The sequence below is a fragment of the Myxine glutinosa genome, chromosome 3, assembly GCF_964187855.1.
Source record: "Myxine glutinosa chromosome 3, kmMyxGlut1.1, whole genome shotgun sequence".
Lineage (NCBI taxonomy): Eukaryota > Metazoa > Chordata > Myxini > Myxiniformes > Myxinidae > Myxine > Myxine glutinosa.
In genome coordinates, this window is record NC_136263.1 from 218,897,953 (window position 1) to 218,915,503 (window position 17,551).

General features: G+C 47.7%; 1 protein-coding gene across 1 annotated transcript in view; it reads left to right on the forward strand.

The window, feature by feature from the left end:
* LOC137422866 (uncharacterized) overlaps window positions 1-17,551 on the forward strand; it is a 288,315-nt gene that overhangs the window by 160,185 nt on the left and 110,579 nt on the right. The window contains exons 6-8 of the mRNA XM_078774985.1: window positions 6,184-6,417; window positions 12,645-12,800; window positions 13,873-14,058. Coding sequence (XP_078631111.1) covers window positions 6,184-6,417; window positions 12,645-12,800; window positions 13,873-14,058 — 576 coding nt within the window. The remainder of the gene's footprint in view (window positions 1-6,183; window positions 6,418-12,644; window positions 12,801-13,872; window positions 14,059-17,551) is intronic.

Consider the following 17,551-nt stretch of genomic DNA (forward strand, 5'->3'; position numbering starts at 1 on the left):
TTGGTCGATACTGATGCTTGGGCGATACTGATGCTTGGTCGATACTGATGCTTGGTCGATACTGATGCTTGGTCGATACTGATGCTTGGCCGATACTGATGCTTGGCCGATACTGATGCTTGGCCGATACTGATGCTTGGCCGATACTGATGCTTGGCCGATACTGATGCTTGGCCGATACTGATGCTTGGTTAATACTGATGGTTGGCTGATACTGATTGGCTTATACTGATGCTTGGCTGATACTGATGATTGGCTGATACTGATGCTTGGCCGATACTGATGATTGACCGATACTGATGCTTGGCCGATACTGATGATTGGCCGATACTGATGCTTGGCCGATACTGATGCTTGGCCGATACTGATGCTTGGCCGATACTGATGATTGACCAAGACTGATGCTTGGTTAATACTGATGCTTGGCCGATACGGATGCTTGGCCGATACGGATGCTTGGCCGATACGGATGCTTGGCCGATACGGATGCTTGGCCGATACTGATGCTTGGCCGATACTGATGATTGGCCGATACTGATGATTGGCCGATACTGATGCTTGGCCGATGCTGATGCTTGGCCGATGCTGATGCTTGGCCGATGCTGATGATTGGCCGATGCTGATGATTGGCCGATATTGATGATTGGCCGATACTGATGCTTGGCCGATACTGATGCTTGGCCGATACTGATGATTGGCCGATACTGATGCTTGGCCGATACTGATGATTGGCCGATACTGATGATTGGCCGATACTGATGCTTGGCCGATACTAATGCTTAGCCGATACTGATACTTGGTCAATACGGATGCTTGGCCGATACTGATGCTTGGCCGATACTGATGCTTGGCCGATACTGATGCTTGGTCGATGCTGATACTTGGTCGATGCTGATACTTGGTCGATACTGATGCTTGGCCGATACTGATGCTTGGCCGATACTGATGCTTGGTTAATACTGAATACTGATGATTGGCCGATACTGATGATTGGCCGATACTGATGATTGGCCGATACTGATGATTGGCCGATGCTGATTGGCCGATACTGATGATTGGCGATATTGATGATTGGCCGATACTGATGCTTGGCCGATACTGATGCTTGGCCGATACTGATGATTGGCCGATACTGATGATTGGCCGATACTGATTGGCCGATACTGATGATTGGCCGATGCTGATGATTGGCCGATGCTGATGATTGGCCGATACTGATTGGCCGATACTGATGCTTGGCCGATACTGATTGGCCGATACTGATGCTTGGCCGATACTGATGATTGGCCGATACTGATGCTTGGCCGATACTGATGCTTGGCCGATACTGATGATTGGTCGATACTGATGATTGGCCGATACTGATGCTTGGCCGATACTGATACTTGGCCGATACTGATACTTGGCCGATACTGATACTTGGCCGATACTGATACTTGGTTGATACGGATGCTTGGCCGATACGGATGCTTGGCCGATACTGATGCTTGGCCGATACTGATGATTGGCCGATACTGATGATTGGCCGATACTGATGCTTGGCTGATACTGATTGGCTGACACTGATGCTTGGCCGATACTGATGATTGGCTGATACTGATGATTGGCTGATACTGATTGGCTGACACTGATGCTTGGCCGATACTGATTGGCTGACACTGATGCTTGGCCGATACTGATGCTTGGCCGATACTGATGCTTGGCCGATACCGATGCTTGGCCGATACTGATGCTTGGCCGATACCGATGCTTGGCCGATACTGATGCTTGGCCGATACCGATGCTTGGCCGATACCGATGCTTGGCCGATACCGATGCTTGGCCGATACCGATGCTTGGCTGATACCGGTGCTTGGCCGATACCGATGCTTGGCCGATACCGATGCTTGGCCGATACCGATGCTTGGCCGATACCGATGTTTGGCCGATACCGATGCTTGGCCGATACCGATGCTTGGCCGATACCGATGCTTGGCCGATACCGATGCTTGGCCGATACCGGTGCATGGCCGATACCGATGCTTGGTCGATACCGATGCTTGGCCGATACCGATGCTTGGCCGATACCGATGCTTGGCCGATGCTTATGCTTGGCCGATACCGATGCTTGGCCGATACCGATGCTTGGCCGATACTGATGCTTGGCCGATACTGATATTTTTACCTCTGAGGAGGTTATGTTTTCATCTCTGTTTCTTTGTTTGTTTGTTTATGAACAGAATATCTCAAAAAGGTTTGGATGGATTCGGCCGACATTTGGTGGAGAGTTTGCATGTGTGACAAGGAAGAATTGATTAGATTTTGGTGACGATCCAGATTCGGATCCGGCTACTATAATTTTTTAAGTGATTCTTCTCCTTTGGGTGATGGGGAAAAAATCGACATGGAGCACAATATCTCAAAAAGTTGTTGATGAATTATGACAAAACTTGCTGGATGAGCTGGTCAGGTGACAAGAACAAGCCGATTCGATTTTTATTGAGGACCGAATCCAGATCCGGCCTATCGGTGGATGCAAAACGTAAACTGTTCACCTGGCGGAGGTGTGCTCTCTCCGGAGTGCCATTCTAGTTTGTTCCTGTATTTTTACAACTCTAACTATATTGTTTTCTTCATTACTGCATGTACCACAAGAATCCAGCATATTCACAAACATAATTATCTCAGAGTGTAACATGTGTGATCATGTCATTGATTCCAGAGGTAAAATCAATATAATTATCATTCACTTTCACAAAAAATAATTCAAACATGAGTTTTAATTCATAACTTGTTTCCTTTTGCTTTGTTTCATGTGAATGTGTTTGGTTTCATTTTATGAAGTTTCATTTAGCTTTTTATCTGCGATCCAGCCAAAAAACACCTGTTACAATGTATCCCACCAACACTTCCATCATCAACCAACACCTGTACCACTCTGCCTCATTCCCTCATCCGTCTATGCTTGGCCGATTTCGAATCCTGGGTTTACTGGGTTCGATAATCCTGGGTTTACTGGGTTCGATAATCCTGGGTTTTCTGGGTTTGATAATCTTCGGTTTACTGGGTTTCGAATCCTGGGTTTACTGGCTTCGATAATCTTGGGTTTACTGGGTTCGATAATCCTGTGTTTACTGGGTTCGATAATCCTGTATTTACTGGGTTCGATAATCCTGTATTTACTGGGTTCGATAATCCTGGGTTTACTGGGTTCGATAATCCTGGGTTTACTGGGTTCGATAATCCTGGGTTTACTGGGTTCGATAATCCTGGGTTTACTGGGTTCGATAATCCTGGGTTTACTGGGTTCGATAATCCTGTGTTTACTGGGTTCGATAATCCTGTATTTACTGGGTTCGATAATCCTGTATTTACTGGGTTCGATAATCCTGGGTTTACTGGGTTCGATAATCCTGGGTTTACTGGGTTCGATAATCCTGGGTTTACTGGGTTCGATAATCCTGGGTTTACTGGGTTCGATAATGCTGGGTTTACTGGGTTCGATAATCCTGGGTTTACTGGGTTCGATAATCCTGGGTTTACTGGGTTCGATAATCCTGGATTTCCTGTGTTTCGAATCCTGTGTTTACTGGGTTCGATAATCCTGGGCTTACTGGGTTCGATAATCCTGTGTTTACTGGGTTCGATAATCCTGTGTTTACTGGGTTCGATAATCCTGTGTTTACTGGGTTCGATAATCCTGTGTTTACTGGGTTCGATAATCCTGGGTTTACTGGGTTCAATAATCCTGGATTTCCTGTGTTTCGAATTCTGGGTTTACTGGGTTCGATAATCCTGGGTTTACTGGGTTCGATAATCCTGTGTTTACTGGGTTCGATAATCCTGTGTTTACTGGGTTCGATAATCCTGGGTTTACTGGGTTCAATAATCCTGGATTTCCTGTGTTTCGAATTCTGGGTTTCCTGGGTTCAATAATCCTGGGTTTACTGGGTTTTGAGTTCTGGGTTTACTGGGTTTGATAATCCTGGGTTTCCTGGGTTCGATAATCCTGTGTTTACTGGGTTCGATAATCCTGGATTTCCTGTGTTTCGAATCCTGTGTTTACTGGGTTCGATAATCCTGGATTTCCTGTGTTTCAAATCCTGTGTTTACTGGGTTTGATAATCCTGGATTTCCTGTGTTTCGAATTCTGGGTTTACTGGGTTCAATAATCCTGGGTTTACTGGGTTTCGAATCCTGTGTTTACTGGGTTCGATAATCCTGTGTTTACTGGGTTTGATAATCCTGGATTTCCTGTGTTTCGAATCCTGGGTTTACTGGGTTCAATAATCCTGGGTTTACTGGGTTTTGAATTCTGGGTTTACTGGGTTTGATAATCCTATGTTTCCTGGGTTCGATAATCCTGTGTTTACTGGGTTCGATAATCCTGGATTTCCTGTGTTTCGAATCCTGTGTTTACTGGGTTCGATAATCCTGTGTTTACTGGGTTCGATAATCCTGGATTTCCTGTTTTTCGAATCCTGGGTTTACTGGGTTCGATAATCCTGGGTTTACTGGGTTTCGAATCCTGGATTTACTGGGTTCGATTCGATAATCCTGGGTTTACTGGGTTTCAAATTCTGGCTTTCCTGGGTTCGATAATCCTGAGTTTACTGGGTTCGATAATCCTGTGTTTACTGGGTTCGATAATCCTGGGTTTACTGGGTTCGATAATCCTGGGTTTACTGGGTTCGATAATCCTGTGTTTACTGGGTTCGATAATCCTGGATTTCCTGTTTTTCGAATCCTGGGTTTACTGGGTTCGATAATCCTGGGTTTACTGGGTTTCGAATCCTGGATTTACTGGGTTCGATAATCCTGGGTTTACTGGGTTTCAAATTCTGGCTTTCCTGGGTTCGATAATCCTGAGTTTACTGGGTTCGATAATCCTGTGTTTACTGGGTTCGATAATCCTGGGTTTACTGGGTTCGATAATCCTGGGTTTACTGGGTTCGATAATCCTGGATTTCCTGTGTTTCGAATCCTGGGTTTACTGGGTTCGATAATCCTGGGTTTACTAATCTTGGGTTTACTGGGTTCGATAATCTTGGCTCTCCTGGGTTTCAAATCTTGGGTTTATGGTATCAGGGTAGGATTTGATGGATCCTCTCTTGGGATCCTAGATCCCAGGATCCAAGGATCCCAAGCCGGCACCCTAACCAGGATTTGAACCCAGGATTCTAGAATCCCAAGCTGGCACCCCAACCAGGATTTGAACCCAGGATCCTAGGATCCCAAGCTGGCACCCTGACCAGGATTTGAACCCAGGATCCTAGGATCCCAAGCCGGCACCCCAACCAGGATTTGAACCCAGGATCCTAGGATCCCAAGCCGGCACCCCAACCAGGATTTGAACCCAGGATCCTAGGATCCCAAGCCGGCACCCCAACCAGGATTTGAACCCAGGATCCGAGGATCCCAAGCCGGTACCCTAACCAGGATTTGAACCCAGGATCCTAGGATCCCAAGCCGGCACCCTAACCAGGATTTGAACCCAGGATCGTAGGATCCCCAGCCGGCACCCCAACCAGGATTTGAACCCAGGATCCTAGGATCCCAAGCCGGCACCCTAACCAGGATTTGAACCCAGGATCGTAGGATCCCCAGCCGGCACCCCAACCAGGATTTGAACCCAGGATCCTATGATCCCAAGCCGGCACCCCAACCAGGATTTGAACCCAGGATCCTAAGATCCCAAGCTGGCACCCCAACCAGGATTTGAACCCAGGATCCTTAGCTGGCACCCCAACCAGGATTTGAACCCAGGATCCTCGGATCCCAAGCCAGCACCCTGACCAGGATTTGAACCTAGGATCCTAGGATCCCAAGCCGGCACCCTGACCAGGATTTGAACCCAGGATCGTCGGATCCCAAGCCGGCACCCTGACCAGGATTTGAACCCAGGATCCTCGGATCCCAAGCCGGCACCCTGACCAGGATTTGAACCCAGGATCCTCGGATCCCAAGCTGGCACCCTGACCAGGATTTGAACCTAGGATCCTAGGAGCCCAAGCCGGCGCCCTAACCGATAAGCCAACACCAGGCTAGTTTTGTATTTGTCATAATATAGCTTATTAACTATTATCCCCATTGAGATGGGAGACAAGTGATTGTTATGCTGAATGCTCATGGTCCAAGCCGGATGGCGCACCATTTAAAAGTGATCTGAGTCTTGCTGTCCCCTTCCGTGCACGTGCTCCACAGGCCAGTTCTGTACCAAGGACGTCGATGAATGTGTTCTTCAACCCAATTCTTGCCTCAATGGTGGAACTTGCCACAACTCCCCGGGCAGCTACGCGTGTGTTTGCGTCAACGGCTGGACCGGTCCTGACTGCAGCCAAAACATCGACGACTGCGCTACGGCGACGTGCTACAACGGTGCCACGTGCCACGACCGTGTCGCCGCCTTCTACTGCGAGTGCCCCGTGGGAAAGACAGGTAGGTGGTGTTCGTGCAAACCTTCTACATTAACACGATCGTCTTGAACATGAAACTCACACCTGAGAGCAAAGCACGTCATCTCGGCGTCGACAGAACATCGACATCTTTCCTCAACTGATATGAACTTCATGTTGTAAAGTTTAAGGCCTTGAACGTTTATTCCCGAGTGCTTGTGTTGGCGGGATTGACCTGTGGTAGAACAAGCTTCAATAACTGCAAAAGGAGTGGAGTGTTAGTTCCGGATGCTCGAACACGCCTTGGCGTTCCTCGATGCGATCCTCCATTACCTCAATGCGATCCTCCATTACTTCAATGCGATCCTCCATTCCCTCAATGCGACCCTCCATTACCTCAATGCGATCCTCCATTACCTCAATGCGATCCTCCATTACTTCAATGCGATCCTCCATTCCCTCAATGCGACCCTCCATTACCTCGATGCGATCCTCCATTCCCTCGATGCGACCCTCCATTCCCTCGATGCGACCCTCCATTCCCTCGATGCGACCCTCCATTCCCTCGATGCGACCCTCCATTCCCTCGATGCGACCCTCCATTCCCTCGATGCGACCCTCCATTCCCTCGATGCGATCCTCCATTCCCTCGATGCGACCCTCCATTCCCTCGATGCGACCCTCCATTCCCTCGATGCGACCCTCCATTCCCTCAATGCGACCCTTCATTCCCTCAATGCGATCCTCCATTCCCTCAATGCGATCCCCCATTCCCTCAATGCGACCCTCCATTTCCTCAATGCGACCCTCCATTTCCTCAATGTGATCCCCCATTCCCTCAATGCGACCCTCCATTCCCTCAATGCGACCCTCCATTTCCTCAATGCGATCCCCCATTCCCTCAATGCGATCCCCCATTCCCTCAATGCGACCCTCCATTCCCTCAATGCGACCCCCATTCCCTCAATGCGATTCCCCATTCCCTCAATGCGACCCTCCATTCCCTCAATGCGACCCTCCATTTCCTCAATGCGATTCCCCATTCCCTCGATGCGACCCTCCATTCCCTCGATGCGACCCTCCATTCCCTCGATGCGACCCTCCATTCCCTCGATGCGACCCTCCATTCCCTCGATGCGATCCTCCATTCCCTCGATGCGACCCTCCATTCCCTCAATGCGAATCTCCATTCCCTCAATGCGTGCTCCATTCCCTCAATGCGTGCTCCATTCCCTCAATGCGATCCCCCATTCCCTCAATGCGACCCTCCATTCCCTCAATGCGACCCTCCATTCCCTCAATGCGACCCTCCATTCCCTCAATGCGACCCTCCATTCCCTCAATGCGACCCTCCATTCCCTCAATGCGACCCTCCATTTCCTCAATGCGATCCCCCATTCCCTCAATGCGGGTCTCCATTCCCTCAATGCGACCCTCCATTTCCTCAATGCGACCCTCCATTCCCTCAATGCGATCCTCCATTCCCTCAATGCGATCCCCCATTCCCTCAATGCGACCCTCCATTTCCTCAATGCGACCCTCCATTTCCTCAATGCGACCCTCCATTCCCTCAATGCGAATCTCCATTCCCTCAATGCGTGCTCCATTCCCTCAATGCGACCCTCCATTCCCTCAATGTGATCCTCCATATCCTCAATGCGACCCTCCATTTTCCTCAATGCGACCCTCCAAGTTCCTCAATGCGACCCTCCATTACGTCAATGCGACCCTCCATTCCCTCGCTGCTTCCTGCGTTGAGCATCCTTGATGCAATTTGCGCCTCGCACTTCCCGAAGCCCCAACTTGTGCTGAAGTCATTGATTTCCGGGTCCATGTGATTCCTTATCCTCACCATGACCGAGGAACAAATCTGGGAAAACCACAGCAGCTGCAGCTGTTTCCGTGGTGAACGGAGACCATGCACTTGGACACGGATCGAAGTGTTTGAACATGGCGTGGGGGCAGCTGCCTCAACGTTCACAGTACCACAGATGTGTAACGGCTGACGGGATGTGTAACGGCTGACCGGATGTGTAACGGCTGACCGGATGTGTAACGGCTGACGGGATGTGTACCGGCTGACGGGATGTGTACCGGCTGACGGGATGTGTACCGGCTGACGGGATGTGTAACGGCTGACGGGATGTGTAACGGCTGACCGGATGTGTAACGGCTGACGGGATGTGTAACGGCTGACGGGATGTGTACCGGCTGACGGGATGTGTAACGGCTGACCGGATGTTTAACGGCTGACGGGATGTGTAACGGCTGACCGGATGTGTAACGGCTGACCGGATGTGTAACGGCTGACGGGATGTGTACCGGCTGACGGGATGTGTAACGGCTGACGGGATGTGTACCGGCTGACGGGATGTGTAACGGCTGACCGGATGTGTAACGGCTGACGGGATGTGTAACGGCTGACGGGATGTGTAACGGCTGACGGGATGTGTAACGGCTGACCGGATATGTAACGGCTGACGGGATGTGTAACGGCTGACCGGATGTGTAACGGCTGACGGGATGTGTAACGGCTGACCGGATGTGTAACGGCTGACCGGATGTGTAACGGCTGACGGGATGTGTACCGGCTGACGGGATGTGTAACGGCTGACGGGATGTGTAACGGCTGACGGGATGTGTAACGGCTGACCGGATGTGTAACGGCTGACGGGATGTGTAACGGCTGACGGGATGTGTAACGGCTGACGGGATGTGTAACGGCTGACGGGATGTGTACCGGCTGACGGGATGTGTACCGGCTGACGGGATGTGTAACGGCTGACGGGATGTGTAACGGCTGACCGGATGTGTAACGGCTGACGGGATGTGTAACGGCTGACGGGATGTGTAACGGCTGACGGGATGTGTACCGGCTGACGGGATGTGTAACGGCTGACCGGATGTTTAACGGCTGACGGGATGTGTAACGGCTGACCGGATGTGTAACGGCTGACGGGATGTGTAACGGCTGACGGGATGTGTAACGGCTGACCGGATGTGTAACGGCTGACGGGATGTGTAACGGCTGACGGGATGTGTAACGGCTGACGGGATGTGTAACGGCTGACCGGATGTGTAACGGCTGACGGGATGTGTAACGGCTGACCGGATGTGTAACGGCTGACGGGATGTGTAACGGCTGACGGGATGTGTAACGGCTGACCGGATGTGTAACGGCTGACGGGATGTGTAACGGCTGACGGGATGTGTAACGGCTGACCGGATGTGTAACGGCTGACGGGATGTGTAACGGCTGACCGGATGTGTAACGGCTGACGGGATGTGTAACGGCTGACGGGATGTGTAACGGCTGACGGGATGTGTAACGGCTGACGGGATGTGTAACGGCTGACCGACCATTCTGGGATGGCTTTGGCCATACATGTGGATATTGTTTTTTTTTAATGTTGAGTGAAATGAACAGCAGGGAACTTGGTTTCGGGTAACCGCTCATTTCGGGTAACCGCTCATTTCGGGTAACCGCTCATTTCGGGTAACCGCTCATTTCGGGTAACCGCTCATTTCGGGTAACCGCTCATTTCGGGTCACCGCTCATTTCGGGTCACCGCTCATTTCGGGTAACCGCTCATTTCGGGTCACCGCTCATTTCGGGTCACCGCTCATTTCGGGTCACCGCTCATTTCGGGTAACCGCTCATTTCGGGTAACCGCTCATTTCGGGTAACCGCTCATTTCGGGTCACCGCTCATTTCGGGTAACCGCTCATTTCGGGTCACCGCTCATTTCGGGTAACCGCTCATTTCGGGTCACCGCTCATTTCGGGTAACCGCTCATTTCGGGTAACCGCTCATTTCGGGTAACCGCTCATTTCGGGTAACCGCTCATTTCGGGTCACCGCTCATTTCGGGTCACCGCTCATTTCGGGTAACCGCTCATTTTGGGTAACCGCTCATTTCGGGTAACCGCTCATTTCGGGTAACCGCTCATTTCGGGTAACCGCTCATTTCGGGTAACCGCTCATTTCGGGTAACCGCTCATTTCGGGTAACCGCTCATTTCGGGTCACCGCTCATTTCGGGTAACCGCTCATTTCGGGTAACCGCTCATTTTGGGTAACCGCTCATTTCGGGTAACCGCTCATTTCGGGTAACCGCTCATTTCGGGTAACCGCTCATTTCGGGTAACCGCTCATTTCGGGTAACCGCTCATTTCGGGTAACCGCTCATTTCGGGTAACCGCTCATTTCGGGTCACCGCTCATTTCGGGTCACCGCTCATTTCGGGTAACCGCTCATTTCGGGTAACCGCTCATTTCGGGTAACCGCTCATTTCGGGTAACCGCTCATTTCGGGTCACCGCTCATTTCGGGTAACCGCTCATTTCGGGTAACCGCTCATTTCGGGTCACCGCTCATTTCGGGTAACCGCTCATTTCGGGTAACCGCTCATTTTCGCTTCCTTCAATCGACGTGTCCTCTACTGATGCAGAAAATTGATGCCGCCGCCGCCCGAGGAACGGGAACCCGATCCGACGTGGCACCGAAATTCCATTGTGCTGGCGACTGTTGTTGAGGAAAAAATGCCAAAGATTTCATCGGAGCCTCTTGAACGCTGCTTGCGGCGAGGCCGTCGTGTGGGTCAGTGGTCTGGCTTCCATCCAGGATAAGCAAGCTTTCCGTTCCCAGGCGCAGTCCCCTTGCTTTAGGGCCCACCGATTGTGCGAGTGACGTCACTTTCATGGATATGTAGCGGTCTGCGAGCCTAATAATGTCCGCCGATGATCACCCCTTGTTGTCCATGTGATTGTATTTGTTACTTGGAAAATCGAAGATTTAAAAGTATATTGGTGGTTCTGTTTGTTTGTTACTTGGCAATGTTTTTTTTTTTTTTGCAAGTATGTTGATCACCGGTTTGTGTGTGTGTGTGTGTGTGTGTGTGTGTGTGTGTGTGTGTGTGTGTGTGTGTGTGTGTGTGTGTGTGTGTGTGTGTGTGTGTGTGTGTGTGTGTGTGTGTGTGTGTGTGTGTGTGTGTGTGTGTGGGTGTGTGGGTGTGTGGGTGTGTGTATTTGTGTGTTTGTCTGTCCGCTCACTTATACTTGCCTACGGGTCACAATTTTAAACCGATCTTCACGAAACTTCACCAAATGGTAGAGTTCGTAGTCCGACAAAATCCTATATATTTTTGAGGTCAAAAGGTAAAAAGGTCAACACAGGCCAAAGGTCAACCACTTTTTTCAAATTTCTGAAAGCCTCAATTTTCATCCGATTGACTTGAAATTTGAATTGGATTTTCATATCAGCTCACAGAATTCGACCACCAATGATCATTTGTGAGGTCAAAAGGATGCTCGACTGAGTGCCATTCTGCTTTGCTCTCTTTTTCCAAGTGTCGCTCTATGAGTGATTTTTCATTTGTCTGTCACCGGCCTACAGGTCACAATTCTAAACCGATCTTCACAAAACTTCACCAAGTTGTACAGGTCGTCCCAATTGAGAAGCCTATTGATTTTGACGTCAAAGGTCATGTGGAGGTCAAATTTCTAAAATCGCCATTTTAAAATCCAATTGACTTGTAAATTGAACAGCATTTGTATATTGAGTCACTACATTGGGAAACGAACTTTTTGAGGTCAAAAGGTCAAAGGTCAACTCAAGGTCAAATTTAAAAAATCATCAATTTTCATCTAAAAAGTCGTCAATTCTCAACCGATTGACTTGAAAATTGAATAGCATTTGCATTTCGAGTCACTAAATTGGGAAACATACTATTTTAGAGGTCAAAAGGTCAAAGGTCAACTGAAGATCAAACTTCCAAAATCATTAATTTTCATCTGAAAACCCATCAATTTTCATCTGATTGACTTGAAAATACAACAGCATTGTGTATTGCCTCACTGAATTGGAAAACCAACTATTTTTGAGGTCAAAACGTCAAAGGTTAACTCAAGGTCAACCTTCTAAAATCATCATTTTTCATCTGAATAATCGTCACTTTTCATTCTGTTGACCCAAGCTTTGATCAAGATCGTAAATTTTAATCTTCATGGAATGGACAATTTGCTGTATCAATGGAAAACTTTTTTGGGGGGAGGTGGGGGGTATGAATGCCGAGTAATTCTTCTAGCGTCCATTCAAAGAGATTGTGCACATCAAGTCTGTTTTTAAAATGCATATTAAGAGATTATTTTTCATCGGTAATCAGGAACATTCATCAATGGCACTTAAACTCGTTAAGTTTAACCAACCGAGTTGCGCGTTGCAGGAAACTTTAGCAAGCACACACTGAGTTTACCTGAATGCATCCCCTACAGGTATCCTATGCCACCTGGACAATACCTGCATCAGCAACCCTTGCCACAGCGATGCCATGTGTGACACCAACCCCATCAGCGGCCATGCCATCTGCACTTGCCCTGTGGGATACACGGGTGGAGCATGCGACGTGGACATCGATGAGTGCACCATGGGTACGGCGGTATCGGATGATGGGTTGTGTCTGATGATGGGTGGTGTCGGATGATGGGCGGTATCGGATGATGGGCGGTATCGGATGATGGGCGGTATCGGATGATGGGCGGTATCGGATGATGGGCGGTATCGGATGATGGGCGGTATCGGATGATGGGCGGTATCGGATGATGGGCGGTATCGGATGATGGGCGGTATCGGATGATGGGCGGTATCGGATGATGGGCGGTATCGGATGATGGGCGGTATCGGATGATGGGCGGTATCGGATGATGGGCGGTATCGGATGATGGGCGGTATCGGATGATGGGTGGTATCGGATGATGGGCGGTATCGGATGATGGGTGGTATCGGATGATGGGTGGTATCGGATGATGGGTGATCCGCTCTCAATATGAGCTTTAAGGGTTTCTCGGGTAAACCCGCCATCCAGATATTGAAGACTTGTATTTATTATTAGTCAGACTTTCTTGCCATAGCCAGGCTCGCCCTTCTACTCGAGTTGCCCACCATCCCAATGTTGTCCTTCCACTGGCACTTACCCTCCTCGGTCCTCGCCCTGTAACATACACTACTGCACTCTGGTTTGCTCCATTATTTTCTCATTAGGGAAGCACGCTGCTCTGTTTATGCCACGTGAATCTGCTCTTCCTCCAATGTTCCACCATTTTTCTGTCTTGTTCTTCCGATAGCGATATAGTAAGTTATTTTTTATTTCTGTCGTCCATATATAGGCCTATTTCTCATTATAGTTATATATTGATGTTGCTCATGTGCCCACCATTCACCAATACGACACATGATTCACAGGATAGCTCAGAGCAGGGTTATTGGGTTGGATTTGTCTCGACTAGGTTTCTAGGTTCAATTCCGCACACAATACGATTTTAAAGACCTTTTGAACAGGATAGACCATTTGGTAACCCCAAGCTGGCCTAATCTAGTACCATGTACCCGGGCCCTGCACCGACAGCACAGCCAGTGTGGAATGCCCTGTTCCTTTGGCGGTTCTGTCGTTTCCTTGGTTTTCTGCCCAATTCATAATGCATCCGGTTGCTTGTCTCCTGGCAGGTGGCTCTCCCTGTGAGCACGGCGGGCGTTGCATCAACACCATGGGCTCGTTCCGCTGTAAGTGTCTCAAGGGCTATAGCGGACCACGCTGTGAAATCGACAACAACGAATGTCAGTCATCTCCTTGCCGCAACGACGCCACCTGTCTTGACCAAATCGGATACTTCCTGTGCATATGTATGCCCGGTAAGTGATTCCGCTGCAGACGAACACCTGACTTAGAAGAGCACGACGTCACAGGTGCATATCCAGGCACGTTTTGTTCTACTTTGTTGCCTCGTAGTGTCCGTGCCCTTCTATCTGGACGGAAAGTTATTGAACTGGAATTGTAGCTCAAAAATAAAAACGTGTGTATCGAAATTTAAAATAAACGAACTGAGTACAAGGCCTATTAACACCTGAGCGCAAAGGTGCGTGGTGGACATTCTGGCCTGTTACAATGCCAGATTCTTTTGGAGTCTGTACTATCCCAGTTTTGTATTTAAATGAATGAATAATGATAAAGATAAAACATACATATATATATGTATATACAGTATAGGTGTATACATACACACATACAGGGGCATCGGGGGGGGGGGGGGGCAGGGGGGTCGCTGACTCCACGCCCGGGGTCGTCTTTTGAGGGGTCCGAGCTTGTCCTGTATTTTTTTTAACTACAGTAAAACTCATCATCAGCTCATCCTCATTTCCTCATCGTTACATTTAAACTGAGAAGCTGATTTTGCTTTCTTGCCGGAAACAAAAAAACATTTGCCGCTGTTAATGGTGAAGTTTCAAACTTTACAGAAAATGGATATTAACCAGAAATGTGCGTTACAAAGAAATGGGTTTGTATCCTCTTTGTCCAAAAAAAAGATTAACCATCTTCTCACGTATTTTTTCCAATCTTATGGAGAAATAGTACAAACAGTCGAGGGTGTGAATTGACTCGATTGGTCCAAACGTCCCGCTATCTCCTTTATTTTCGATCATACGGCTAAATAAAGGTTTGTTTTTTAAAAGTTTTTTTGTTTTGCATCAAAGCAAGTTCCTTAAAAAGTTATAAAAGAGAGAAAGGATGGGGATGGTCGCCCTGAGTTTGTTTGCTTCGGGGCCCGTGCTGGCTCTCGATGCCCCTGCACACATACATACACACGCATACATACACGCACACACACACACACACACACACATGCATACACATGCATACACATAAATGCACATACACAAATACATACATACATACATACATACATACATACATACATACATACACACATAAATGCACATACACAAATACATACATACATACATACATACATACATACATACATACACACATAAATGCACATACATAAATACATACATACACACATAAATGCACATACACAAATACATACACACACACACACACACACACACACACACACACACACACACACACACACACACACACACACACACACACATGCATACACACATAAATGCACATACACAAATACATACATACATACATACATACATACATGTACACATGATTCAGGATTGTCAGGCTTCCAGTCCTGTGTTGTCTTTTTCTGTATCAAAATGTTGAAATTGGCCTTTGTTGAAATAGCATTGAGCCAGGCCTTCCCCTTAGCCAGATAAAATCCGTAATCTGCTTCTGTGTTCCATGGCCTTCCGCTGGCTGCGTAAACATGCAAGTGAGTGCACGTGCCAGCACTGCTACATACATTACCGTGCAATATGAAAATGTCCAGAGGAAGAGCGACATGATGAGCCAATGTGTCGCGAATTGTCATTGTTTCATTCATACCAAACACAGTGCCCCACCATTTCATCACAATTAATCGGCCAATGATTAAAAAAAATAAAACCATCGTTTTACATTTAGCCACGTGAAAAATAAAGGATGTAAAGAAATAAAGAAGAATCTCTGTAGTGGTTTCAGATGGGCGTTAAATAAAGATTTTGTGGAATTATTTTATGTTCTTTCTCCAAAACCATTAAACATGTGACCCTCTGTGATGCTTTTCATGTAAACACGTGACCCTCCGTAATGCATTTCATGTAAACACGTGACCCCCACCGCATTGCTTTTCATGTAAAAACGTGACCTCTTGTAATGCATTTCATGTAAACACGTGACCCCTAGTAATGCATTTCATGTAAACACGTGACCCCTTGTAATGCATTTCATGTAAACACGTGACCCTCTGTGATGCTTTTCATGTAAACACATGACTCCCTGTGATAGTTTTCATGTAAACACGTGACCCCCTAGTAATGCATTTCATGTAAACACGTGACCCCTAGTAATGCATTTCATGTAAACACGTGACCCCCTAGTAATGCATTTCATGTAAACACGTGACCCCCTAGTAATGCATTAAATGTAAACACGTGACCCCTAGTAATGCATTTCATGTAAACACGTGACCCCTAGTAATGCATTTCATGTAAACACGTGACCCCCCTAGTAATGCATTTCATGTAAACACGTGACCCCTAGTAATGCATTTCATGTAAACACGTGACCCCTTGTAATGCATTTCATGTAAACACATGACTCCCTGTGATGGTTTTCATGTAAACACGTGACCCCTTGTAATGCATTTCATGTAAACACATGACTCCCTGTGATGGTTTTCATGTAAACACGTGACACCCTAGTAATGCATTTCATGTAAACACGTGACCCCTAGTAATGCATTTCATGTAAACACGTGACCCCCTAGTAATGCATTAAATGTAAACACGTGACCCCTAGTAATGCATTTCATGTAAACACGTGACCCCTTGTAATGCATTTCATGTAAACACATGACTCCCTGTGATGGTTTTCATGTAAACACGTGACCCCTTGTAATGCATTTCATGTAAACACACGACCCCTTGTAATGCATTTCATGTAAACACATGACCCCTTGTAATGTATTTCATGTAAACACGTGACCCCTTGTAATGCATTTCATGTAAACACGTGACCCCTTGTAATGCATTTCATGTAAACACGTGACCCCTTGTAATGCATTTCATGTAAACACGTGACCCCTTGTAATGCATTTCATGTAAGCACGTGACCCCTTGTAATACATTTCATGTAAACACGTGACCCCTTGTAATGCATTTCATGTAAACACGTGACCCCTTGTAATGCATTTCATGTAAACACGTGACCCCTTGTAATACACTTCATGTAAACACGTGACCCCTTGTAATGCATTTCATGTAAACACGTGACCCCTTGTAATGCATTTCATGTAAACACGTGACCCCTTGTAATGCATTTCATGTAAAGACGTGACCCTCTGTAATGCATTTCATGTAAACAGGTGACCCCTTGTAATGCTTTTCATGTAAACACGTGACCCTCTGTAATGCTTTTCATGTAAACAAGTGACCCTCTGTAATGCTTTTCATGTAAACATGTGACCCCTTGTAATGCTTTTCATGTAAACATGTGACCCTCTGTGATGCTTTTCAGGTAAACACGTGACCCTCTGTAATGCTTCTCATGTAAACACGTGACCCCTTGTAATGCATTTCATGTAAACATGTGACCCTCTGTGATGGTGTTCACGTAAACACGTGACCCCTTGTAATGCATTTCATGTAAACATGTGACCCCCTGTGATGGTTTTCATGTGAACGCATGACCCTCTGCGATGCTTTTCATGTAAACATGTGACCTTCT